The sequence below is a fragment of the Pan paniscus genome, chromosome 9, assembly GCF_029289425.2.
Source record: "Pan paniscus chromosome 9, NHGRI_mPanPan1-v2.0_pri, whole genome shotgun sequence".
NCBI lineage: Eukaryota > Metazoa > Chordata > Mammalia > Primates > Hominidae > Pan > Pan paniscus.
The window spans coordinates 19,640,939-19,667,799 of NC_073258.2; the positions used below are offsets into that span (position 1 = coordinate 19,640,939).

General features: G+C 37.8%; 1 protein-coding gene across 35 annotated transcripts in view; it reads left to right on the forward strand.

Moving 5' to 3' along the window:
- The window catches only part of NUCB2 (nucleobindin 2), a 70,480-nt gene extending 45,946 nt beyond the window's left edge, over positions 1-24,534 (forward strand). For 27 of the 35 annotated variants that reach the window (XM_055094204.2, XM_055094203.2, XM_055094210.2 and 24 more), the window contains 9 exons: positions 2,586-2,689; positions 3,840-4,025; positions 4,208-4,298; positions 4,887-4,945; positions 5,039-5,131; positions 8,407-8,496; positions 23,137-23,307; positions 23,913-23,994; positions 24,423-24,534. In XM_055094204.2, coding sequence (XP_054950179.1) covers positions 2,586-2,689; positions 3,840-4,025; positions 4,208-4,298; positions 4,887-4,945; positions 5,039-5,131; positions 8,407-8,496; positions 23,137-23,307; positions 23,913-23,994; positions 24,423-24,430 — 884 coding nt within the window. In that variant the 3' untranslated portion in view covers positions 24,431-24,534. The remainder of the gene's footprint in view (positions 1-2,585; positions 2,690-3,839; positions 4,026-4,207; positions 4,299-4,886; positions 4,946-5,038; positions 5,132-8,406; positions 8,497-23,136; positions 23,308-23,912; positions 23,995-24,422) is intronic. The other 8 variants (XM_063608110.1, XM_057299109.2, XM_057299111.2 and 5 more) reach the window with 1 other exon arrangement.
- Positions 24,535-26,861: the final 2,327 nt, after the last annotated feature.

Genomic DNA, 26,861 nt, shown 5'->3' on the forward strand with positions numbered 1-26,861 from the left:
ATGAATTGAAATATCTGATAATTTGAGGAAGGGCTTAAACAGTCTTAATTTTAGGGAGGGGGTAATTTTTAAAGTAGGCAGTTTTTATTCTTTTTATTGAAATGGAGTCTGGCTGTGTTGCCCAGGCTGGTCTTGAACTCCTGAGCTCAAGCGATCCAACTGCCTCAGGCTCCCAAAGTGCTGGGTTTACAGGCATGAGCCACTGTGCCTGGCTCATTCACGTGGTTCAAATGTAGAAAATGTAGAGCAAAAATCTACCTGATATTTTTGTATCCTGTCAGTTCCCAATGTCCCCTAACACCATCCTCCTTGGGTTTATCTATTTGTTTATTTTTAAGTTAAATAATTGAGATGACGTTTTGCTATGTTGTCCAGGCTGGTCTTGTACTCCTATTCCTGGCTTCAAGTGGTCCTCCTGCCTCAGCCTCCCAAAGTGCTGGGATTATAGGCATGAGCCACTGTGCCTGACTCTTGAGTTTCTTTATATATAAGCAAATACAAATACAATTTTTTTATTGTCCCTTTCTTTTTATGCAGAAGGAAATACACATTTTTGTGCATTGTTTTTCAATTAATAATATATTTTGAATATCTTTCTGTATTAGTACATAGAGACCATCTCTCTTTTTTTTTTTGTTTTTTTATAGCTGCATAGAACTCCATTATATGGATATACTATAATTTATTTAGCCAGGCCCGTGTCAATTGACATTTAGGTTATTTCTAGTGAACTATCTGTACATATGTCACTGTGTATCCCTGTAAGATTATCTTTAGGATAATTTCCCCACAGTGGAATTGCCAAATCAAATTATATATATATATTTGTAATTTTGATAGATATTGCCACATTTGCCTCCATAGAGGTTGTATCAATACACATACCCGCCAGCAATAATTCCTCACAGGCTTACTAATGGCATGTGTCATCAAACTTTAGGAGTTTTCCATTCTGTTAGATAGTATAGCAGTGCAGTTTTAATATGTATTTCTCTTATTTTGAGTGAGGTTAAGGGTCTTATTATATATTTCACTGTCTGGTCATTTTTTTTAGGGCTAAGTCTTAAAACAAGTATTTTCTTTCTAAATAGAACTGCTAGTACAGTGCCATACTTAGAATTCAGTGAAAACTTGGTTGAACCAGATTTAGCAGTTCTTCACTTTCTGGCATAACGATATGTTCCAGGATCAGCTTGTACCTACCTTGCCCCAGCTCTGGAATGAGCCATTTCTCTGAGGAGCACTGGTTTTTCTTAAGGGGCAACTATATTTTAGATCAAGAGCTGGCACTAGGTATGCTCCTTGCTACTGGAGTGTATTTTCTTGGCACCTTAATTGCATGGAGCTAGGAAATATGCATGTCTATACACATAGACACATATATAAACACATACATATTCATATACATGTGAAACATGCATATACATGTTAAATGTACATATTTTAGAAATGCTGAGTTCACACAGATAGTGCTAATTCCCATTCATCTCTAGCAATTTCTTTCTTGCCTTTCACCCTTCCATATTTGTATATTCCTTCTTCCTAAATGAGAGCTGATTTCCAACAACTTCGACAATGTACCCATTTTGCTCAATTCTAGAAGGGCTCGTATTGGGTTGTTTCTGGTGAGCTGTCTTGTATGTATATCCACTGTGTATCCATTACATGTGTCCACTATGTAATACAACTGAAACAATCCAGCATCACTTCACCCATTTCACTATAGTAAATTGTAACTTGTTTTTTAAAAGTTAAAAAAATTGATATTTCCTTAAAAATACTTCATAATTAAAAGGAATTTACCTAAATTAGATTTTTATTGTTTCATAAGTGATCCATTGGAGCAATATACAAGGAATTCTTTCATGTAAGCTTTAGAGCAATTATTTTTAGAAATTCTACTTAAACCTTTGATAAGGATACTATATTAGAGATTAATTAAAAGCAGGATATTTAGTAGTTTTAAGATAATTAAAAAGGGTTTGTTATTGTGCTGATAGTCAACTAGTTGTTTTAGATATAACATTAAAATATGCATAAGGCCAGGCATGGTGGCTCATGCCTGTAATCCCAGCACTTTGAGAGGCTGAGTTGGGAGGATCACTTGAGGCCAGAAATTCAAGACCAGCCTGGGCAATATAGTGAGACCCTGTCTCTACCAAAAATTAAAAAAAAAAGAAATTAGCCAGGCGTAGTGGTGCACACCTGTTGTCCTAGCTACTTAGGAAGCTGAGGTGGGAGGATTGCTTGAGCCCAGGAGGTCAAGGATGCAGTGATCCATGATTGCACCATTGCTCTCCAGCTTGGGTGACAGAGCAGGACCATGTCTCAAAAAAAAAAATGAGAGAGAATTTTTAAAAATATACATGTTAAATTGCATTCCACTCTAGGTTCAAGGACACTACCTTTAACTAGAATAACATACGCAGTATTCATAAAGTAAATATAAGCCTTTATTCTAAAACTTTGGATTTCCTTATAAAATCCTGTAGGAATAAATATGAAATCTTTTTCTTGTGTATAATTATTATAATGTTTCTAGCTTCTAGAAATTGATCATTTACAGTTTTCTCATTTTCTTTCAGATATAGGCATGGACCACCAAGCTCTTCTAAAACAATTTGATCACCTAAACCACCTGAATCCTGACAAGTTTGAATCCACAGATTTAGATATGCTAATCAAAGCGGTGAGAATAATTCCAGAAAGTTTTGTCTTTATTGTGCCTTTGAGGTTTTGTAATTTGACAAGTAAACCCAATGAAATGGAAATATAAGTTTTATATATTCTGTAGAAGTTCTTTAAAGGAAGGTAGCTTAACCCTTATTAATACAGATATTAATATGTACATACAGGTCTAAAATCCCTTATCCACAATTCCTAAATCCAAAAGCTGTAAAAACTGAAACCTGGCCTGAATGAACCAATTATAGTAAAACCATTTACACTTTTTATTTAACCTACTTAGTGTGAATATTTATAGATTTTGCTTAAGAAATACTAGTCTGTTTGATTACAGATGCTACAGGGATATTCCATAATATGGCATATGTACCATATTCCCTTTCTTTAAGGTAGAAAATTCTGAGCACATCTGGCCTCAGGGATTCCAGATAAGAGTTTGTGGACCTCTCACATTATGTGTGAATGGAACTAGTTCTAACCTGGCAGGTATTAGATTAGTTAAATGGTTAGAAGCCATTTTAGTTTTCTGTACTGTCTAGATTTGATAATAGTTCCTTTCTTCTTCTTTTTTTTTTTTGAAATCAACTTATATATTACTTGCTTATGAGGAGTTTCCTAAAGTTGGGGCTAGCTTTGAACTTTTAGTTTCTTTGAATACTCTCTGGTAATAATGATGACTAAAATTGCTGGGCATGGTGGCTCATGCCTGTAATCCCAGCACTTTGGGAAGCCAAGGAGGGTGGATCACCCAAGGTCAGCAGTTCAAGACCAGCCTGGCCAACATGGTGAAACCCTGTCTGTACTTAAAATACAAATATTAGCCGGGGGTGGTGGTGAGCGCCTGTAATCCCAGCTACTCGAGAGGCCTCATGAGGCTGAGGTGGGATAATCGCTTGAACCAAGAGGTGGAGGTGGCAGTGAGCCGAAATCATGCCACTGCACTCCAGCCTGGGTGACGGGTGAAACTCCGTCTCAAGAAAAGAGAAGAAAAAACTTGACTAAAATGAAATGGTAGAATTTAAAAAGAGGAGTCCAGTATGTTTTTGCCCTCCTGTACCACTTCTGTTCAAGAGTATGCTATATTCAAGAATGGCTTTATTTACATTTTTCAAGTGAATGTTTTTATTTAACTTAAATGCATTATTGCATTTTAGGCAACAAGTGATCTGGAACACTATGACAAGACTCGACATGAAGAATTTAAAAAATATGAAATGATGAAGGAACATGAAAGGAGAGAATATTTAAAAACATTGAATGAAGAAAAGAGAAAAGAAGAAGAGTCTAAATTTGAAGAAATGAAGAAAAAGCATGAAAATCACCCTAAAGTTAATCACCCAGTAAGGATTGTGACTTTATGAAACCATTTTTAGATAAAGATACTTCTTCGTATCAGTGGATTTTTATTGTGTTATTAGTACTTAAATCTTGATTCTTCTGCCAAGTTCCTCAAATTTATATTTTGAGTCTGTACAGTTAGATTATATTTTGTTTTGAGCAATTTTTTAAAATTGGTTCACAGGGAAGCAAAGATCAACTAAAAGAGGTATGGGAAGAGACTGATGGATTGGATCCTAATGACTTTGACCCCAAGACATTTTTCAAATTACATGGTAACGATTTGATACAAATATTAATATTTATATCTGCTGTTTGAAAAAGTATTTGCTTTCCTCTTAATTGATTTCTGCCAAGGTCTGCTATTGAGTTCTAGTGAGAGTAAATGGTTAGAGTTTTTCTAGGGTAATATGATAGTCTTTATTGCTCACCTGCAGTATAAAATGTTTTAGATCAGTAGCTCTGTCTTTATACTGGCTTTTACTGTTGAGTCATATGAATTACTGCAAAGTTCTCTGTTAAGTGAAAACTAAACTGTGACTAGCTAGGTTATATCTAATAGGCTTTATACTATAATATTACATTTTACTTCCACTCTCATAGAATATTGCTTTACTTTATATTTTTGGAAAAAAATGGTCAAGATATGCTTTCCTTACAAATGATTATGAATTACAAATAAATACAGCATATTTATCAGTTCAGCTGATCTAAAGCTTCATGAAAAAGAATAAATGCTTTTCTGCAGTCTATTGATGCTTCACATCAGTACTACTTTTGTAAACCCTTTATAAATCATTGTATTTTAATTATTTTCTAAGGTATTAAAATCTATTTTTGCATTTGTAACTTTTAAACTTTAGATGTCAATAGTGATGGATTCCTGGATGAACAAGAATTAGAAGCCCTATTTACTAAAGAGGTAAAGGAGTTTATTAAGTATTCAGTTTTCTTGTTCTCTTTTTTTCTTGTTACTTTCTTTCCTTTCATGTTCATTTAAAATTTTTCTTTTTAGTTGGAGAAAGTATATGACCCTAAAAATGAAGAGGATGATATGGTAGAAATGGAAGAAGAAAGGCTTAGAATGAGGGAACATGTAATGAATGAGGTATGTTTTAAAAGTTTAAGATAATATGTTATTTCTATGTATTATTTAATTCTTGCAATAAATCTTTAAGATGGAAAATATACAGAATTTGTATTTAAATGGAGTTTGCGTTTTTGTTTTTGTTTTTTTTTTTTGAGACAGGGTCTTACTCTGTTGCCCAGGCTGGAGTGCAGTGGTGCAATCATGGCTCCCTGCAGCCTCAACCTCCTGGGCTCAAGCAATCCTTCGGTCTCAGCCTCCTGAGACTGAGGAGGGACCACAAGCTGGAGCCACCGTGCCTAGCTAATATTTTTTTTTTTTTTTGAGACGGAGTCTCACTCTGTCACCCAAGTTGGAGTGCAGTGGCGCGACCTCGGCTCACTGCAACCTCCGCCTCCCAGATTCAAGCAATTCTCTGCCTCAGCCTCCTGAGTAGCAGGGATTATAGGCACCCACCACCACACCTAGCTAATTTTTTTTATTTTTAGTAGAGACAGGGTTTCAGCATGTTGGCCAGGCTGGTCTTGAACTCCTGACCTCAGGTGATCCATCCGCCTTGGCCTCCCAAAGTGCTGGGATTATAGGTGGGATTACAGGCGTGAGCCACTGGCCTTTTTTGTTTGTTTTTGAGACATAGTCTCACTCTGTCACCCAGGCTGGAGTGCAGTGGTGCGATCTTGGCTCGCTGCAACCTCTGCCTCCCGGGTTCAAGTGATTCTCTTGCCTCAGCCTCCTGAGTAGCTGGGATTACAGGCATGCACCACCACGCCTGGCTGATTTTTTTATTTTTAGTAGAGATGGGGTTTCACCATGTTTGCCAGGCTGGTCTTAAACTCCTGACCTCAAGTGATCCACCCACCTCGGCCTCCCAAAGTGCTGGCTGGGATTACAGGCATGAGCCACCGCACCAGGCCGATTTTTTTTTTTTTTTTAAGAGACAGCATGTCTTTGCCACGTTGCCCAGGCTGTCAGCTAACTTTTTAATTTTTGGAGACACAAGGTCTTGCTATGTTGCCCAGGCTGAAGTTTGCATTTTTGATCCAGATTATTATACTAGATGCCTTTAGTATGAATAAAATAATTTGTAACTACTTTAAAATATTCTAAAAGATAAAGATGCTACTGCATATCAGGTATAAAACTTTTTTTTTTTGGGCTGGGCATGATAGCTCATGCCTATAATCCCAGCACTTTGGGAGGCCGTGGCAGGTGGATCTCTTGAGGTCAGAAGTTCGAGACCAGCCTGGCAAACGTGGTGAAACCCTGTGTCTACTAAAAATACAAAGATTAGCTGGGTGTGGTAGTGCATACCTACAATCCCAGCTACTCGGGAGGCTGAGGCATGAGAATCGCTTGAACCCAGGCGGCAGAGTTTGCAGTGAGCCAAGATTACACCACTGTACTCCAGCCTGGGTGACACAGCAAGACTCCATCTCAAAACCAAACCAAAGCAAACCCTTTTTTCAGTACTGAAAAACAAAAACAAATAACAACCTCTGGTTACTGCCTCATTTCTCTGTTTCTCTTCAAGGAGTTGTCTATTCTTCCTCTTCCTGTTAATTCTTCACTTTTCCTTTTCGCCTTAATCTGTGCTGATACAGTTGATGCCTCCCTCTTTCTCGAAACGCTTTCTTCACTTGGCTTTTAGGAAACCACCCCTCCTCAGTTTCCTCATACCTCACTCTCTCTTCTTTGCTGGCTCTTCCTCCTCTTTCCAAGTTCTACATGTTGCATTGCCCTGGGCCCATCCCTTGGCCGTGTTCTCCTTTCTCGCTTCGTTCTCTCCTTAAGTGATAGTGTGGAGCCCCATGTCTCTATATATGCTCTATATCTGCATGTATGCTGGTGAGTTCAACATTTTTATCTTCAGCTGTCTCCTTTCTCTGAGTTCTAGGGTTGTATCTGCTTGACAGTTCTCCTTGTGTTTAACTCACATCTTCTTCAAACCCAGATCTGTTCCTTCCTCAGCCTTTTTCATTTCAACAAATGAATCATAATTCATCTAGTTGCTCAGGCTAAGTCATCCTTAACTTCTTTCCTCACATCCTGCATTTCCTCTATAAGTTCTGTCTGATCTATCTTTCAAACAGATCCAGAATTTGACCACTTCCCCCCACTTCCACTACTATTTAATACCAATCAAGTCCAAGCAAGTCTCCTAACTGGCATCTCTGCTTCTATTCCTTACCCCACTGCAGACACTTCTTCATAAGTAGGCAGAGTAAGCTCTTAAAAGCATAAATCAGGTCATGTGCTCTCTTGCACAGAAATACTTCAGTGGCTTGCAATTTCCCTTGTAATATGATCCCAAATCCCTCCTATTTCCAAGAGATTCGTGACTTCATCCTTGCCTTGCTCTCTGTGACTCTCTCTCCTCTGGCCTTCTGATGTTTACCTCTCATCAAGCTTGTTCCCATTTTAGGGCATTTGGACTTAATATTTCTTTTTTCTGGAATACCCCTTTTCTAGATCATCACAAGGTTTTACTTCCACCGAGTCTGTGCTCAAATGTCCATGGTCCATCTAATGACTACGCTCATTTAAATATTTGCCTTTCTCTGCAGTTCTTGCTCTGCCTCTCCTCCCTTTAAGCCAAAAACTCTGATATAGGCATCATATGCAGGGTAACTGAATCCCACTATTTTGCTTCAGTAACTTTCATCTGAATTTTTGAGCTGTAAATGCTACAATGGGATCTCTGTTGACTGCTGACATCCCAACTATCAAGTGAATTTCTTTGACCATTATAGAGTACACCTTTGTAACGAAATTTGCCACAGGCTGTAACAGCTGTACAAGAGGATTTGGAGAGGTTGTCAGCTTTAGTTTTGATTTTGGTAATTGTGTTTTTTTAGGAAAAAATGTTGAGAGCATTTTAATTTAACCTCCTTTACTCTTGGCTAAAACCATCCTCTTTCTGGAATGGTTCTTTTTCTTACCCAAGAACTTGGCTTCAAGAGGGATTATACATATTATGGTAAAGGAGGAAGACAGTAACAGTCACCTAACCACTCAGATCAGCTGACTGAAACTTAATGGTTTTGTGGGCATTAGGTATATAGATATCTCATATTTTCCAATTTGAATTATATAGAAGAGAAAGATGTTTCTTTTGTAATTCTAGTATAATGTTGAGTGCTCTGTTTTTTATTTTTTTCCTCCAGTTTCTGTGGAAGTTAAGTGAGTCCTAATTGCTGTATGTTTATGTAGTGGCATCTATTACAAGACAGTTGATAGTGTCTAAATAATATGAGAAAGATTTACTTTATATTATGTATACATTTTGTTTTAATCAGGTTGATACTAACAAAGACAGATTGGTGACTCTGGAGGAGTTTTTGAAAGCCACAGAAAAAAAAGAATTCTTGGAGCCAGATAGCTGGGAGGTAATAGAACCTACTCTAAATGAGATGTATGGTTCAATAAATTCTACATCAGTCTATTCTACTTTTAACTTTTATTCCCCATTATGTTTGCATGTATAGTCTTACTATCTTGGGATTTTTATATAAATGTCAGTATAAAATAATGAACTTCATTTCTTGGAAAGCTTGTAGCAATTTATTTCTTGTTTATAATCATACTGCATAAAATTGGAAGTCTTTTAAAAATTATACTTTTTTTCAAAGTATAAAATAGGATTTGTTATTGAAAATTAGAAATATAGATATATTGAAAGAATAAATTAGAATTCACCTATAATTTTACTACTCAGAGGTAGATTCTTGAGTTATGCATCGTATTGTGTTAATTTGGAATGGTATGCAGTTTGTATATATAGTATATGCACATACACAGTATGTAAACAATGTATTGTCTCATTTTAAATTCACACATATACATATATTCATATTTATGTGTTTTTTGTTGTTGTTTGTTTGTTTTTTTTGTTTTTTTGTTTTTTGAGACAGAGTCTTGCTCTGTTGCCCAGGCTGGAGTGCAGTGGCGCGACCTTGGCTCACTGCAACCTCCGCCTCCCAGATTCAAGCAATTCTCTGCCTCAGCCTCCTGAGTAGCTGGGATTACAGGTGCCCGCCACCACGCTCGGCTAATTTTTGTATTTTTAGTAGAGATGGGGTTTCACCATCTTGGCCAGGCTGGTCTTGAACTCCTGACCTCGTGATTCACCCACCTCGGCCTCCCAAAGTACTGGGATTACAGGCATAAGCCACCGCATCAGGCCAGTCATATTTATGTATTTTTTAAAATGGCTTCATACTGTATAAATGACTTTGTATGTTGATGAAATACTTTTTAAAAATTTAACAATATTTCACAAACATCTTTTAATATCATTCTTCAAAAACATGATTTTTAAAATGACTACCCAATATGCAGTTATATGGCTGTAGCATAATTTATATATCCATTTCTCCAAATTTAGACCTTTTGGGTAAATTCCAGTATTTTACTGTAATGACACTATGATGACATCCGTTTCTTCACACATTTTTGGGCAATCTATAATGATTTCCCTGGGATTAACTCCCAGGAATAGAACTATTCTTAAGATTTATGAAAAATTTTTTAAATTTCTCAGTATATCTTGGCAAACTGCTCAAGAAAAGTATATCAACTTGTAAAACAGTCAACTGTGTATAAATGAATGCATAGACAACTTGAAAAGAATAGTTGAGAGGCACCAACCAAAATGGATGGAAGAAAGAACATAGTCTTTTTCTACATAAAAACTGAAAATATTACTATTTAAATTAAAATTTTAATTGTCCAGAAAATAGTTTAAGAAAGGGTGAACAGCTATTCTAGTTTACCCAGGACTGAGGAATTTCCAAGGATGTGGAACTTTTCATTGCTAAAGCCAGACATTTCTGGGCAAATTGGGACAGTTGGCCCCTTTAGTTTGACATCAGAAAAGTCAGCCTCTTTTTGTATTGGGTTTTTGTCTAACATTTGAAATGTTTCTTGACTTTGGTGAAGAAGAAGAATGCTAAGATTATTTGAATCTACATTCCCTTTAGTGCACCTGGTAGACTAGAAGATCAATAGATAATTATATACTTTTAAAATTTTGACATAATTTCAGATTTACAAGAGTTGCAGGAATAGACAGGAAATCCCTGAATACATTTCAACCAGGTTTAACTACATTTGCTTTATCTTTCTCTCTTTTTCCCTCCTCTCTATTTTTAATCTCTATGTGTGTGTATGTATAACATATAATTATGTTGTAATGTATATTCTTATGTATATGTTATGTATATATATAAACATGTATATGTGTACATATATATAAAGTTTTGAATTGCTTAAGAGTAAATTACACATCATGCCACTTTAATCTAAAATACTTGAGTGTATATTTCTTGCAAACAAGGATTTACCTTATATAATCATAGTAAAATTATCAATACTACACACATGGTACTCTTCTCCAATCTCTAGACTTAGTGAGATTTTGTCAATTTTCCCAATAATATCCTTTATAACAAAAGAAAATCCAAGATGATACATTGAATTCAGTTGTAATGTCTTTCTAGTCTCCTTCCATCTGAAACAATCAAGAGGACAGACTATTATGTTGTACAATGTCCCTTGAATACCACAGAAGAGATGCTCAGTGTATCCTATTAGAAGGCACATGTTGACGATCCCCATAACTGGTAATGGTAGCTTTGATCATTTTGTTAAGGTGGTGTCTACCAGATTTTTTTATGTAAAGTTATTATTTTACCTTTCACATTTTAAAAAGTATCTCATCTAGCCCACCATAGTGAGAGAATCAGAAGTCAGTTTTTGTTTTTTTATTTTATAAATACAGACCAGGTCTCACTATATTGCCCAGGCTGGTCCCGAACTCCTGGGCTCAAGGAATCCTCCTGCCTCAGCCTCCCAAAATGTGTGAGCCACTGTGCCTGGAAAGAAGTCAGCTTTTTTTTTTTTTTTTAAATAATTTTAGGAAAAATAAAGACAGGGTCTCTCTCTGTTACCCAGGCTGGAGTACAGTGACGTGATCTTGGCTCACTGCAACCTCTGCCCCCATCCCCCTCAACCTGCCTGGGCTCAAGTGATCCTCCCACCTCAGCCTCCTGAGTAGCTGAGACCACAGGCATGCACCACCATGCCTGGATCTTTTTTTTGTGGTTTTAGTAGAGGCAGGATCTCGTCATGTTGACCAGGATGGTCTCAAACTCCTGAGCTCAAGCAATCTGCCTGCCTTGGCCTCCCAAAGTACTGGGATTACATATGTGAGTCACCGTGCCCAGACAGAAGTCAGCTTTAAAAAAAAAATACATTCAATATCATATCAAAAGTATTTTCACATAATATTTGTAAGCCTTATTTTAAAAGCTATGGAGGTATATAAACATTTTTTTAGGGTTTGACATTTAAATTATTTCATTTTTTACTGCTATTTTAAAAAGAAAATGCTGCTACAAATACATTTTTATATAAAGCTTTGTATGTGATTAGGGTTGTTTTATAGGGTAGATTCTCAATGTAGCATTACCAGGACCCAGGGAATATTTTTAAGGCTATTTTTAAGGCTTGAACATCCTGATATACTGAAAGTAAGGAAGTCCCTAAAGAATGATCCAGATATGTCACAAAGACACAAAAGCCAGTTTGAAGAAACTCTCACTGGCCAAATCTGGGACAATTTGAACGTGGAAATAATGATGATAAGGATTAGAGCTTATTGAATAAAACAAGAAGCCACGAGTCTACACTGATATAAGTAGAGGGAGAGAGAAGGGCGAATTCTTTTGCAAAATTGCTTTTCAAAAGACTTACGCCATTTATATTTCCACCATTAAAAACGTGTGCACTCTTTAAACATATCAGAGCTGGGCACGGTGGTGCCTACCTGTAGGCCCAGCTACTTAGGAGGCAGGAGGACCACTTGAGCCCAGGAGTTTGAGACCAGTCTGGGCAATGTAATGAGACCCTGTCTCTAAAAAGAAAAAAAAATTTTTTTTAAATACTTTGAGAATATGTGAATGTATTATTATTGATGTCCATTGATGATTCTAGCTAGAATTATTACTGTGATGGTTGACAAATGGAGATTTTCTAACCTGATCATCCCTTCTACATTTGTTAGTTGGCTTTCTACTGTAATGAAAAACTATTCCTTCCCCTCGACCTTCTACTTATATCAGTGTAGACTCATGGCTTCTTTTATTCAATAAGCTCTAATCTTTACCATCATTATTTCCATACTCAAATTGTCCCAGACTTGGCCAGTGAGAGTTTCTTCAGACTGGCTTTTGTGTCCTTCTGACATGTCTGAATCATTCTTTGGGGACTTCCTTACTTTTAGTATATCAGGATGTTCAAGGCTTACCTTATTCTTTCCCTGACCCAACCCAGAATGACCCATTTTTCTGAGAAGCCCTGCAGACCAAGATCTGGGCCCTGGATGTTCCCCTTGCTACTGTAGTGTCATTGCTTCCAAGGTCTTGTCAGATGACAGAGCTGGGGAATTAAAAGAATATGTATATAATATAGATGTGTATATGTACATATGTACACACATACATGCACACATACACACATATACCCACCTATATACATTAATATTCATTTCTACATATCTATCAATATATATTAAAACTCATGAATTTACACTGATATCTCCAGTTGCAATCCAACAACTCTCGATTTCCTTTTTTTCATTTTAATTTTTTAAAGTTCAGGGGTACATGTGCAGGTTTATTATATAGTTTATATATATATAAACTTGTGTCATGGGGTTTTGTTTTACAGATTATTTTATTACCCAGGTATTAAGCCCTCATACCCATTAGTTATTTTTCCTGATCCTTCTCCTCCTCCTGCCCTCTATCCTCCTATAGGCCCCAGTGTGTGTTGTTCCTCACTATGTGTCCATGTGTTCTCATCATTTACCTCCCACTTATAAGTGAGAACATGCAGTATTTGGTTTTCTGTTTCTGCATTAGTTTGCTAGAGATACTGGCCTCCAGCTTCATCCATGCTCCTGCAGGGGACATGATCTCGTTCTTTTTTATGGCTGCATAGTATTCCATGGTGTATATGTACCACATTTCTTTATCTACTCACTTAGGTTGGGCATTTAGGTTGATTCTATGTCTTTGCTATTGTGAATAGTGCTGCAATGAACATATGTGCCACAACTTTGATTTCAACTTAGCATTCTATCTTTTGCCATATTTCATGCAAAACCTAACTCCCTTTTCCTTAAAAATATTTCATTTATTCACTCAATCCTAGAATGTACAAGAAGTTTCAGAATACTAATCCATGCCTCTGTAAAATAAGAGTTTAAATTTTGTTTAGCTTTTGTTGTTGTTGGGGCCAGTGCAGTAGCTCATGCCTGTAATCTCAGCACTTTGGGAGGCCGAGGTGGGCCCATCACCTGATATCAGACCTGGCCAACATGGTGAAACCCTGTCTCTATTAAAAATACAAAAATTAGCTGGGAGCGGTGGTGCACTCCTGTAGTCCCAGCTGCTCAGGAGGCTGAGGCAGGAGAATCACTTGAACCTGGGAGACGGAGGTTGCAGTGAGTCGAGATTGCACCCCAGCACTCCAGCCTGGATGACAGAGCAAGACTCCGTCTCAAAAAACTAAAAAAGATTTTATTGTTATTTTTAAGGTGAGGGCATATTGTACAAATACTATGATCAAAAATTACTTGGGTTAGTTCATTTTTTTCCTCCTCGTTCTGTGGGTTATCTTACTCATTTAAAATAAAAGTACTATTTATTTACTTCTGTTTTTCTATTCAAGCTTTAGGATTTTCCTGTCTTGTGGATTTTAATTTTCTTGAGTATGTGAAACATTAACACATTTCCAGAAATTGAATCTGTACAAAGAAGGTGTATTCAGACAAGTTTTTTCTTTATTTTTTTTAATAAGTAAAATTTGTTGTGTGTGCATACATAGTATGTGTATATATTTATGGGGTACTTAGATATTTTGGTAGAGGCATGTGATGTGTAATAATCACATAATGGAAAATTGGGTATCCATCCCTCAACTGTTTATCCTTTGTGTTACAAACAATCCAATTATACTCTTTTAGTTATTTTCAAATGTACAATTAAATTATTATTGACTATAGTCCCCCTGTTGTACTATGAAATACTGGGTTTTATTCATTCTTTTTTTTTTTTTGGTACCCATTAACTATCCCCACCACTCCCCAACTCCACACTTTTCCTAGCCTCTGGTAACCATCCTTCTATTCTTTATCTCCATGAGTTCAATTGTTTTGATTTTTAGATCCCACAGATAAGTAGGAACATGTGATATTTGTCTTTCTGTGCCTAGCTTATTTCACTTAACATAATGACCTCCAGTTCCACCCATGGTGTTGCAAATGACAATCTCATTCTTTTTTTATGGCTGAAATAATACTCCATTGTGTATAAGTACCACATTTTCTTCATCCATTCATCTGTTGATGGATGCTTAGCTTGCTTCCAAATCTTAGCTATTGTGAACAGTACTACAACAAACATGGAAACACAGATATCTCTTTGATATACCAATTTGCTTTCTTTTGGGTTAAGATTGCATTAAGATTGCTGGGTCATATGTTAACTCTATTTTTAATTTTTTGAGGAACTTCCACACTGTTCTCCATAGTGGTTGTATTAATTTACATTCCTACCAACAGTGTACGAGGGTTCTTTTTTTTTCATATCCTTGCCAACATTTGTTATTGCCTGTCTTTTGGATAAAAGCCATTTTAACTGGGGTGAGATGGTATCTCATTGTAGTTTTGATTTGTGTTTCTCTGATGATCAGTGATGTTGAGCACTTTTTCATATGCCTGTTTGCCATTTTATGTCTTCTTTTGAGAAATGTCTACTCAAATCTTTTGACCATTTTTGTCAGATTATTAGATAATTCCCTATAGAGTTGTTTGAACCCCTTATATATTCTAGTTATTAATCCCTTGTCAGATGCATAGTTTGCAATTATTTTCTCTCATTCTGTGGGTTATCCCTTCACTTTGTTGATTTTTTGCTTTGCTCTGCAGAAGCTTTTTTACTTGATGTGATCTGATTTGTCTATTTTTGCTTTGGTTGTCTGTGCTTACGGGTATTACTCAAGAATTTTTTGTCCAGATCAATGTTCTGGAGAGTTTCCTCAATGTTTTCTTGTAGTAGTTTGATAGTTTGAGGTCTTAGAGTTAAGTCTTTAATCCATTTTGATTTGATTTTTGTATAAGGCAAGATATAGGTATCAAGCTTCATTCTTCTGCATATGGATGTTCAGTTTTCCAGCACCATTTATTGAAGAGATTGTATTTTCCCCAATGTATGTTGTTGGCACCTTTTTCAAAAATGAGTTTACAGTAGGTGTGTGGATTTGTTTCTGGGTTCTCTATTCTGTTCCATTGGGCCTGTATGTCTGTTTTTATGCCAGTACGATTGTGTTTTGGTGACTATAGTTCTGTAGGATAATTTGAAGTCAAATGATGTGATTCCTTCAGCTTTGTTCTTTTTGCTTTGGTTATTCTAGGTCTTTTGTAGTTTCACATACATTTTAGGATTGTTTTATCTATTTCTGTGAAAAATGTCATTGGGTATTTTGATATGGACGGCACTGAATTTGTAGATTGCTTTGGGGAGTATGGAGATTTTCACAACACAGATTATTTCAATCCTTGAACATGGAATATCTTTCCATTTTTTGATGTCCTCTTCAATTTCTTTCATCTGTGTTTTATAGTTTTCATTATAGAGATCTTAACTTCTTTGGTTAATTCCTAGGTATTTAATTTTATTTGTGGCTATTATAAATGGGATTACTTTTTAAATTTCTTTTTCAGATTGCTTATTGTTGGCATATAGAAATGCTGCTGATTTTTGTATGTTGATTTTGTATCCTGCAAATTTACTAAATTTATCGGTTCTAATAGTTTTTTTGTGTGTGGAGTCTTTAGGTTTTTCCCAAATATAAGATTATATCATCTGCAAACAAGGATAGTTTGACTTCTTCCATTCCAGTTTGGATGCCCTTTATATCTTTCTCTTGTCTTATTGATCTAGCTGGGACTTCCAGTACTACATTGAATAACAGTGGTGAAAGCGAGCATCCTTGTTGTGTTCCAGATCTAAGAGGAAACACTTTCCATTTTTCCCATTCGGTATGATATTAGCTGTGGGTCTGTCATATATGGCTTTTATTATATCAAGGTATGTTCCTTCTATACCCAATTTTTGAGGGTTTTCATCATGAAGGGATGTTGAATTTTTTCAAATTCTTTTTCAGCATCAGTTGAAATGATCATATGGTTTTTGTTCTCCGTTCTGTTGATATATCATATTGATTTGTGTATGTTGACCCATCCTTGCATCACAGGGATAAATCCCAGTTGGCCGTGATGTATGATCTTTTTAATGTATTGTTGAACTCAGTTTGCTATTATTTTGTTAAGTATTTTTGCATTAATATCCACCAGAGCTATTGGCTTGTAATTTTCTTTTTTCGATGTGACTTTGTCTGGTTTTGGTATCAGGGTAGTACGAGCCTTGTCAAATGAGTTTGGAAGTATTCCTTCCTCCTTTAGTTTTTGGAATAGTTTGAGTAGGATTGGCATCAGTTTTTCTTTAAAGGGTTGGTAGAATTCAGCAGTGAAGCCATTGGGTCCTGGGCATTTTTTTGCTGGGTGACTTTTTTTTATGGCCTTGATTTCATTACTTGTTACTGGTCTGTTCAGGTTTTGGATTTCTTCTGAATTCAATCTTGGTAGTTTGTATGTGTCTAGGAATTTGTCCATTTCTTGTAGATTTTCCAATTTATTGGCATATAGTTGCTCATAGTAGCCATTAAGGATCCATTGAATTTCTGCAGTACCAGTTGTAATGTCTCCTTTTTCATCTCTGATTTCATTTATTTGGGTTTTCTCTCTTTGTCTCTTAGTATGGCTAAAGGTTTGTCAATTTTGTTTAACTTCAAAAAACCAACTTTTTGTTTCATTGATCTTTTGTATCATTTCATATTCATTTATTTCTGCTCTGATCTTTATTTTTTCATTTCTTCTACTAATTTTGGAGTCAGTTTGCTCTTGCTTTTCCAGTTAAGATGCACTGTTAGGTTATTTATTTTGAGATTTTTCTTTTTTGATATAGACAGTTATAACTATAGTTTTCCCTCTTAGTACTGCATTTGCTTTATCCCACAGGTTTTGGTATGTTGTATTTCCATTATCATTTGTTTCAAGAAATGTTTCAATTTCCTTCTTAATTTTTTCATTGACCCACTGGTTATTCAGGAGCATATTGTTTAATTTCCATGTGTTTGTATAGTTTCAAAAATTCCTCTTATTATCGATTTGTAGTTTTATTCCATTGTGGTCAGAGAAGATGCTTGCTATTATTTCTATTTTTTGAATTTTTTTTTTTTGAGACAAAGTCTTGTTCTGTTGCCCAGGCTAGAGGGCAGTGGCACTATGTCAGCTCACTGCAACCTTTGCCTCTCAGGTTCAAGCAGTTCTTGTGCCTCAGCCTCCCAAGTAGCTGGAATTACAGGTGCATGCCACCACGCCCAGCTAACTTTTGTATTTTTAGTAGAGATGGGGTTTCACCATGTTGGCCAGGCTAGTCTTGACCTCCCAACCAAGTGATCCGCCCACCTTGGCTTCCCAAAGTGCTGGGATTACTGGCATGAGCCACCATGCTCAGCCAAATGTTATAAGACTTGTTTTGTGACCTAGCATATTGTCTAATTGTATATTTATTTATTTATTTATTTATTTATTTTTGAGACAGAGCCTCACTTTGTTGCCCAGGCTAGAGTGCAGTGGCACGATCTTGGCTCACTGCAACCTCCGCCTCCTGGGTTCAAGTGATTCTCCTGCCTCAGCCTCCTGAGTAGCTGGGATTACAGATGTGTGCCACAACGCCCGGCTAATTTTTGTATCTTTTTAGTAGAGATGGGGTTTACCATATTGGCCAGGCTGGTCTTGAACTCCTGACTTCAAGTTACCCACCCACTTCAGCCTTCCAAAGTGCTAGGATTACAGGCTTGGGCCACCGTGCCTGGCCTATATTGTCTATCTTTGAGAACGATCCATGTGCTAAGGAGAAAAATGTGTACTCTATAGCTGTTGGATGAAATACTTGTTAAGTATCTATTAGATCCATTTGATCTATAGTGTAGATTATGTCCAATGTTACTTTGTTGATTTTCTGTCTGGGAGATCTGTCTAATGCTGAAAGTGGGGTGTTGAAATCTTCAGCTATTATTGTATTGAGGCCTGTCTTTGTCTTTAGCTCTAATAATATTTGCTTAATATATCTGGGTGCTCTAGTGTTGGGTGCATATCTGTTTACAGTCATTCTATCTTCTTGCTGAATGGACCCATTTATCATTTTCTTTGTCTCTTCTTAGTTTTTGTCTTGACCTCTGTTTTGTCTGATGTAAGTACTGCTCCTGCTACTCCTGCTCTTTTTTGGTTTCCATTGGCAGGGAATATCTTTTTCCATCTCTTTATTTTCAGTCTGTATATCTTTATAGGTGAAGTGTGTTTCTTTTAGGCAACAGATCATTGGGTCTTGTTTCTTCATCTATTCAGATGCTCTATGTCTTGATTGAAAAGTTTAGTTGATTTACTTTCAAAGTTATTATTATTGATAAGTAGGGACTTACTCCTGCCATTTTGTTATTTTTCTGGATGTTTTGCTGTCTTCTTTTTCTTCCTTCCTGTCTTCCTTTTAGTGAAGCTAATTTTCTCTGGTGGCATGCTCTAATTTCTTGCTTTTTTTGTGTGTGTATCAATTGTATGTTTTTAGATTTGAGGTTACCATGAGGCCTGCAAATAATATTTTATAACCCATTATTTTAAATTGATGACAACACTGATTGCATAAACAAACATGCAAAAAGAAAATAAATACTTTACACTTTAACTTCATCCCCCTGCTTTTTAACTTTTTGTTGTTACTTTTTATTTTTTTTTTTTTTCGAGACAGTGTTTCACTCTTGTTGCTCAGGCTGGAGTGCAATGGCAAGATCTCGGCTCACCACAGCCTCCACTTCCTGGGTTCAAGTGATTCTCATGCCTCAGCCTCCCAAATAGCTGGGATTATAGTCATGCACCACCATGCCCAGCTAATTTTGTATTTATAATAGAGACAGGATTTCTCCATGTTGGTCAGTCTGGTCTCGAACTCCCAACCTAAGGTGATCTGCCCGCCTCAGCCTCCCAAAGTGCTGGGATTACAGGCGTGAGCCTCTGTGCCCGGCCTCATTGTTACCGTTTTTTTTTTTTTTTTTTTTGAGATGGAGTTTTGCTCTTGTTGCCCAGGCTGGAGTGTAATGGTGCAATCTCAGCTCACCGCAACCTCTGCCTCCTGGGTTCAAGCGATTCTCCTGCCTCCCCCTCCCGAGTAGCTGGGATTACAGGCATGTGCCACCACACGCGGCTAATTTTTTGTATTTTTAATAGAGACAGAGTTTCTCCATGTCGGTCAGGCTGGTCTGGAACTCCCAGCCTCAAGTGATCTGCCTGCCTCGGCCTCCCAAAGTGCTGGGATTACAGGCATGAGCCACCGCACCTGGCTGTACTTTTTATATCTTATTTTATTGCCTGCCTTGAAAAGTTGTAGTTATTATTTTATTTATTTTTAGTTATTTTTGATCGGTTCCTCGTTTGGTCTTTTACTTAAGTCAAGAGAAGTTTATATACGACAATTACAGTGTTATACTATTCTGTGTTTTTCTGTGTGCTTACTGTTACCAGTGAGTTTTGTACCTTCAGATGATTTCTTTGTTCTCATTAACATCCTTTTATTTCAGATTGAAGAACTACCTTTCACATTTCTTATAGGACAAGTCTGGTGTTGATGCAATCCCTCAGTTTTTGTTTATCTGAGAAGGTCTTTATTTCTCCTTCATGCTTAAAGGATATTTTCAGTGAATATACTATTCTAGGGTAAAAAATTTTTTTTTCTGTCAGTACTGCAAATATTTCATATCAGTCTCTCTTGGCCTATAAGATTTCCACTGAAAAATCTGCCACCTGAGACAGAGTCTTGCTCTGTTACCCAGACTGGAGTGCAGTGGCGTGATCTTGGCTCACTGCAACTTCTGCTTCTCAGGTTCAAGTGATTCTTGTGGTTTAGGCTCCCGAGCAGCTGGGATTACAGGTGTGTGCCACCACATCTGGCTGATTTTTATATTTTTAGGTGAGATGAGGTTTTTCCACGTTGGCCAGGCTGGTCTTGAAATCCTGGTCTCAAGTGATCTGCCCACCTCTGCCTCCCAAAGTGCTGAGATTACAGGTGTGAGCCACTGCGCCTCGCCAGGATCCTTTCTTTGTACTTGACCTCTGGTAGTTTGATTATTAAATGCCTTGAGGTAGTCTGACGTGAGTTAAATCTGCTTGGTGTTCTATAACCTTTTTGCACTTGAATGTTGAAATATTTTTGATATTATTCCTTTGAATAAACTTTCTACCCTTATCTCTTTCTCTGCCTCCTCTTTAAGGCCAATAAAACTCCTATATTTGCCGTTTTGAGGCTGTTTTCTAGATCTTGTAAGCATGCTTTCATTGTTTTTCATTCTCTCTCCTTTGTGTCCTCTGTATTTTCAAATAGCCTGTCTTCAAGCTCAGTAATTCTTTCTTCTGCTTGATCAGTTCTGCTATTAAGAGACTCTGATGCATTCTTCAGCGTGTCCGTTCCATTTTTTTAACTCTAGAATTTCTGCTTGATTCTTTCTAATTATTTTGATCTCTTTGTTAAATTTATCTGATGGAATTCTGAATTCCTTCTCTGTGTTACCTTGAATTTCTTTGAGTTTCCTCAACACAGCTATTTTGAATTCTGTATCTGAAAGGTCATATATCTCTGGTTCTCCAGGATTGGAACCTGGTGCCTTATTTAATTCATTTGGTTAGGTCATGTTTTCTTGGGTGGTGGTGATGTGTGTAGATGTTTGTTGGTATCAGAGCATTGAAGAGTTAGATACTTACTGTAATCTTCACACTCTGGGTTTGTTTGTGCATGTCCTTCTTTGGAAAGCTTTCCAGGTATTCCATGGGACTTGGGCCCAAAGTCCAGTAATTCTGTGATTTTTGCAGACTCTTAAAAGTACCACCTTGGTGGTCTTGGATAAGATCCGGAAGAATTCTCTAGATTACCAGGCAGAGACTCTTGTTCTTTTCCCTTACTTTCTTCCAAACAAATGGTCTCTCTCTCTGTGCTGAGCCACCTGGAACTGGAGGTGTGGTGATGCAAGTACCTTTATGGCCATCACCACGAACTGTGCTGGGTCAAGCCTGAAGCCAACATGGCACTGGGCCTTGCCCAAGGTCCTTTCCTTCATGGTGGTGAGTTCCCCCAGATCCTGGGTGTGTCCAGAGATGGTGTCTAGAAGCCAGGGAATGGAGTAAAAAACCCTAGCAATTTACCTGATGTTCAGTTTTACTGTGGCTAAGCTGACACTCAAATCACAATACAAAAGCCTTCCTGCTCTTCACTCCTCTCTCCACAGGCAGAGGACCCTCTCCCTGTGGCCATTACTGCCACCATCTCTGGTCCACATGGGGTTCTGCCAGCCACTGCTGATATTTACTGAAAGCCCAAGGGCTTTTCTGTCACCTTGCGGTAAATGCTGCCAGGCCTTTACCCTTCAGGGAAGTGGGCTCCCCTCTGGCCCAAGGCGAGTCCAGAAATGCTGTCCAAGAGCCAAGGCCTGGACTCAGGGACTCCAAAAGACTGCTGGTTGCTCTACCCCATTGTGGCTGAGCTGGTACCTAGGGTGCAAGACAAAAATCGCCATTACTTTCCCTCTGCTTTCCTCAAACAGGGGTCTCTCGCCATAGCCACTACAGCTGGGAATGTGCTGGGTCACCCCGAAGCCAGCATGTCTCAGTCCAAGACCCACAGCATACTCCATGGGTCTTGCCGCTGATTATTCAGGGCCCAGGGGCTCTTTACTCAGCAAGTGATGAAGCCTGCCAGGACTGCTCCCTTAAGGCAGCAGTTTCCTTTTGGGCCAGGGTATGTCTAGAAATGTCACCTGGGAGCTAGGGCCTGGAATCAGGGCCTCACAGCTCTGCCTGGTGTCCTATCCTACTATGGCTTAGCTGGTATCCAAGATGCAAAACAAAGCCCTCTTTACTTTTTCCTCTCCTTTCCTCAAGAAAGGAGTCACTTTCATAGCTACAAGCTGCACTGCCTGAGGTTGGGGGAGGGGTAGCACAAGCGTTCCCTTAGCCTCACCAGCTGGTATCTCCCCTGGTCACCTGCTACCCTAGTTCACTGGCTCTAAGCCCAGCCTAGCACTAGGAGTTGCCTAGGAATTACAGTCCTCCTTTCCTAGACTGCCTTTCAAGTTTACCTAGGACCCCAGAGCACTTCAGCCCGCATGGTGAGGCTTGCCAGGAAATTCAGTACCCATTGCTGGGATGGGTGATTCTCCTCTGGCTAGGGCTGGTTCAAATGCTCCTATGCATGGGCAGTGGTGGAGCCCAGCACAGCTTTATTCTCTGCTGTGACAGGGCAGCACTGAGTTCAATGTAAAGTCCCCCAGTCGCTATGCTCCCTCCCCAGAGGGCACAGACTCTCTGTGCTGCAGGTCTGCCACGAGGGGATGGGAGAGAGGTGGCATAGGTGATTCAAGACTGTCTCTTTTGCCCTTCTCAGTGTCTTTGTAGGTGATATGAAGTTGAAACCAGGTATTGTGAGTGCTCACCTGATGTTTGCTTCTTGTGCTTTTCTGTGTGCAGACAGCTGTTAAAATTTCGTGTTTCAGTGAGGGTTGGGGGGAATGACAAATTTTATTTCTCTTCCCACGTTCTCTTTGCCTCTTCTACCCAGTTCTCACTCTTTGCCTTCAGTTGTCAATCCCAGAAGAGAATCTCTTGAGTTTTTCTTCCTGTTTTTCCTTTTGTTCAAATGAGTACATAAATATATATTACTTATTTCCCCTTCCTTCTTACCTCCAAAGGCATAATCCTATAGATACTCTTTTATACTTTGCTAACCATAGAATTTTAAAGCTAAATCAGACTTTATTGTTGTAGTTTTGAGATTATTCTTTCCTCATTTTTTTTCTTTTAGACATTAGATCAGCAACAGTTCTTCACAGAGGAAGAACTAAAAGAATATGAAAATATTATTGCTTTACAAGAAAATGAACTTAAGAAGAAGGCAGATGAGCTTCAGAAACAAAAAGAAGAGCTACAACGTCAGCATGATCAACTGGAGGCTCAGAAGCTGGAATATCATCAGGTGGCATTTTGTCAAAAGATTATGGCATTAAAAAAGATTTTAGGTGCTTTGTTAAAAGCCTGTGTTTTTGTAACATATTTCATTGTACTATATAGTACACTGCTATAGCTATACTATAGTATTTTAAATTTTAATACTTTAAAACTGTTTTGTGGAATATTAATCTAAATTTTATTTTATTTCATTTTATTTTATTTTGAGACAGCCTGTCTCCCAGGCTGGAGTATAGTGCTGTGATCATAGCTCACTGCAGCCTCAAACTCCTGGGCTCAAGTGATCCTCCCACCTCAGCCTCCCCAGTAGCTAGGACTACAGGTGCATGCCAGTGTTCCTGGCTAATGTTAATATTTTTTGTAGAGACCAGGTCTCATTGTGTTGCCGAGGCTGGTCTCGAACTCCTGGCCTTAAGTGATCTTCCCACCTGGGCCTCTGAAATTGTTGGGACTATAGGCGTGAGTCACTGCACCTAGTCAAATCTAAATCTTATAGTTTGAATATCTTTGTTTTAGAAAACAATTTTCATTTACTTTGTTGTGCTTTGTCAAAGGTCACACATATGATAGAAAATCAAGTTATATTTTTAACTTTCATTTTCCATTCACCAGGTCATACAGCAGATGGAACAAAAAAAATTACAACAAGGAATTCCTCCATCAGGGCCAGCTGGAGAATTGAAGTTTGAGCCACGTGTGTAATTTTGTTTGATTATTTATTTAGGAAAATAAATTATTTTATCAATTGAAATCCACATTTATTACAAATATAATTTCAAATCGTTAAGATGGTATGTTATTTCTTGTGTATTTTTTGTGGTATTAGAGCAATTTAGATTATAGAAAAATGAAAATGCCTCCAAAAGTTTTATGTAGCAGCAAATTTTAAGTGCTGTATCATTTGTATAATTTGATAACCATATTTATGGTAAAATGATTTATTTCAACTTTATTTGTAATTCTTTCTAATTATATTAATCTTACCAGGGAATATGTTTTTTAAAATCGTGATCTATGATTAGCTAAGCATATTTTTTAAAACAAGTATATTTGTATATGAAGGAACATTTAGAATAAAGGAAGATACTTTTAAAATAAGAACTTTTTTCTTTTTTCCAACAGACATTTAAAGTCTGAAGTCCACCAGAACTTGGAAGAAAGCTGTTAACTCAACATCTATTTCATCTTTTTAGCTCCCTTCCTTTTTCTCTGCTCAATAAATATTTTAAAAGCATATTTGAAATAAAGGGAGATACTTTTTAAATGAAAACACTTTTTTTGGGACACAGATATTAAAGGATTGAAGTTTATCAGAACCAGGAAGAAAACAAACTCACTGTCTGCTCTCTGCTCTCACATTCACACGGCTCTTTTATTTATTTTTTTGTTCTCCTTTAATGATTTAATTAAGTGGCTTTATGCCATAATTTAGTGAAACTATTAGGAACTATTTAAGTGAGAAAACTCTGCCTCTGCTTTTAAATTAGATTGCTCTCACTTACTCGTAAACATAGGTATTCTTTTATGGGTGCTTATCATTCCTTCTTTCAGTAAATGTCTGTTTGATATTAACAATTCTGGAAAGGCCACAGTATTTCCCTGTGTTTCCTGGTAACGTTTTTCTATTTTTGGCAACCTCAACTGCTAGAAATTCTTCACCTGAATCACTTTTGCTACCACTTCAGGTCATTTTTCATTCTTTTTTATTTTGCTCTATACTTTATCATTTAAGATTAGGTTATGTTACATATAACAGAAAAAACAAAGATAACAGTGGTTTAAACTAAATAGGAGTTTTTCTTCTTACATAAGTCTAGAAGTAGGTGGTGTCCAGGTTCCTATCTTTCTGCTCTGCTATCCTCAGTGCATGATTTTTATCCTCAGATTACCTCACTCTCACTGTTCAAGTTTGCTCCTGGAGGCAGTGGGGAAGGCAAGAAAACTGGACTTTCTCTGCTTGAGTTAGCTTCCCTGAGGCCATTTTCCAGAACCAGCAGCACCTGAACTTATGTTTCGACCAGAACTGGGTCACACTGATGGCCACACCTAGCTGCTAGGGAGGCTGAGAAGTCCATGTGGCAATGTGACCAGCTAAAAGTTGAATTCTTTTACTAAGGAAGAAGGGAAGAGGGAATGTTTGGTAGGCAACTTTCGATTTTAACCTCAGCCAGCCTTGTTGGCTACCTAAATTCTGTGTACCTTCTTCTTCTGAGATAGAAAACACTCACCCCTCTCTCCCTGAAGAGAAACCACCAGAAATCCAGCCCATTATTGCATACTAGATGAAAGACCATGCTATCTGGAGACAGTCCCCTCCATCATGTTAGGGTGTGGCTCCTTGTGTTCTGGCCACCTACAAACTGAAAGACAAGTTTTCTGCCCTGAGAGCACCAGATGCATAATGCAAAGGTGCAGGAAAACTGACCTTTTAAATTTTTTAGAGACAGGGTCTTACTCTGTTGTCCAGTCTAGAGTACAGTGGTGTGATCATAGCTTACTGCAGCCTTGAACTTCTGGGCTCAAGTGATCCTTCCACCTCAGTCCCCCTAGTAGCTAGGACTACAGGCACATGCCACGAACGCCTGGCTAAACATTTTTTTTGTAGAGATGGAGTATTGCTATGTTGCTCAGGCTGGTCTTAAACTCCTGGTCTCAAGCAATCTTCTCACCTCAGCCTCCCAAAGCACTGCTGGGATCACTGGTGTGAGCCACCATGCCCAAGATCCCTAAAATTGACCTTTTAGAAAAAGGGAGAAATAGAAATATAGTGGCCACTGATCCATAGCAATTTGAAAGTACCACTTGGCAAAAATAATTAAATCTCTCTGCTATAGTTCATGAATATATTCCTTGGTTTGCCTATCAGGCAACCCCTGATTCACCTTTCTGAGAGGAATTCCTTTATCTAATGTCCTCAGGGGGCCTTGGTTTTACTTTCTGGGAGGTTTTTATTGTACATTAATTTTCAGACACAATCTGAATGGGCATTGGAAAGTATACCCTTCTTGGAGGCTGGGCAGCCTTAGCAGTTTACTTCCTATAATTGTGAGTCTGGGGGCAGGCTTGGGAATTAGAGTATAGATCCGTAACAGCTAGTCTATTGTAGGCCAGGTTTGGGTTTTTGTTGTTGTTTTGTTCTGTTTCTTGGCCAAGTGGATTCCTAAAACTTTAGTAAGTTTCTGGTCTGTTGTCTTCAGTCATTTCCATGGACAGTATTAACCAAGGTAAAATACATTGTTTTTAACAAAGAACCTCATCATTTACTTGCTGGCCTCTGTGTGCTCTCCATCCCCTTTGTTCTTACAGGAATGGTACCTCCTTGAGATCCTTTGAGACTGTAGGCTTGCATGGAATGGCAACAGTCTTAATCTGATCTCTTCCCCTAGGATGGCTCCTATTATTTGGCAGAAAATTCTTAAGGGAAGGTTCTTAAAAAAGGTTGAGAAAGTTTTAGTAGCTCCCTCAGAGCCTTTACTTATAAATGTTTCAGTTTGGAGTACAGTTTTCAATTCTTCAGGGCTCCAGATTTGGGACTTGGTCAATTTATATGGTAGACAAAGA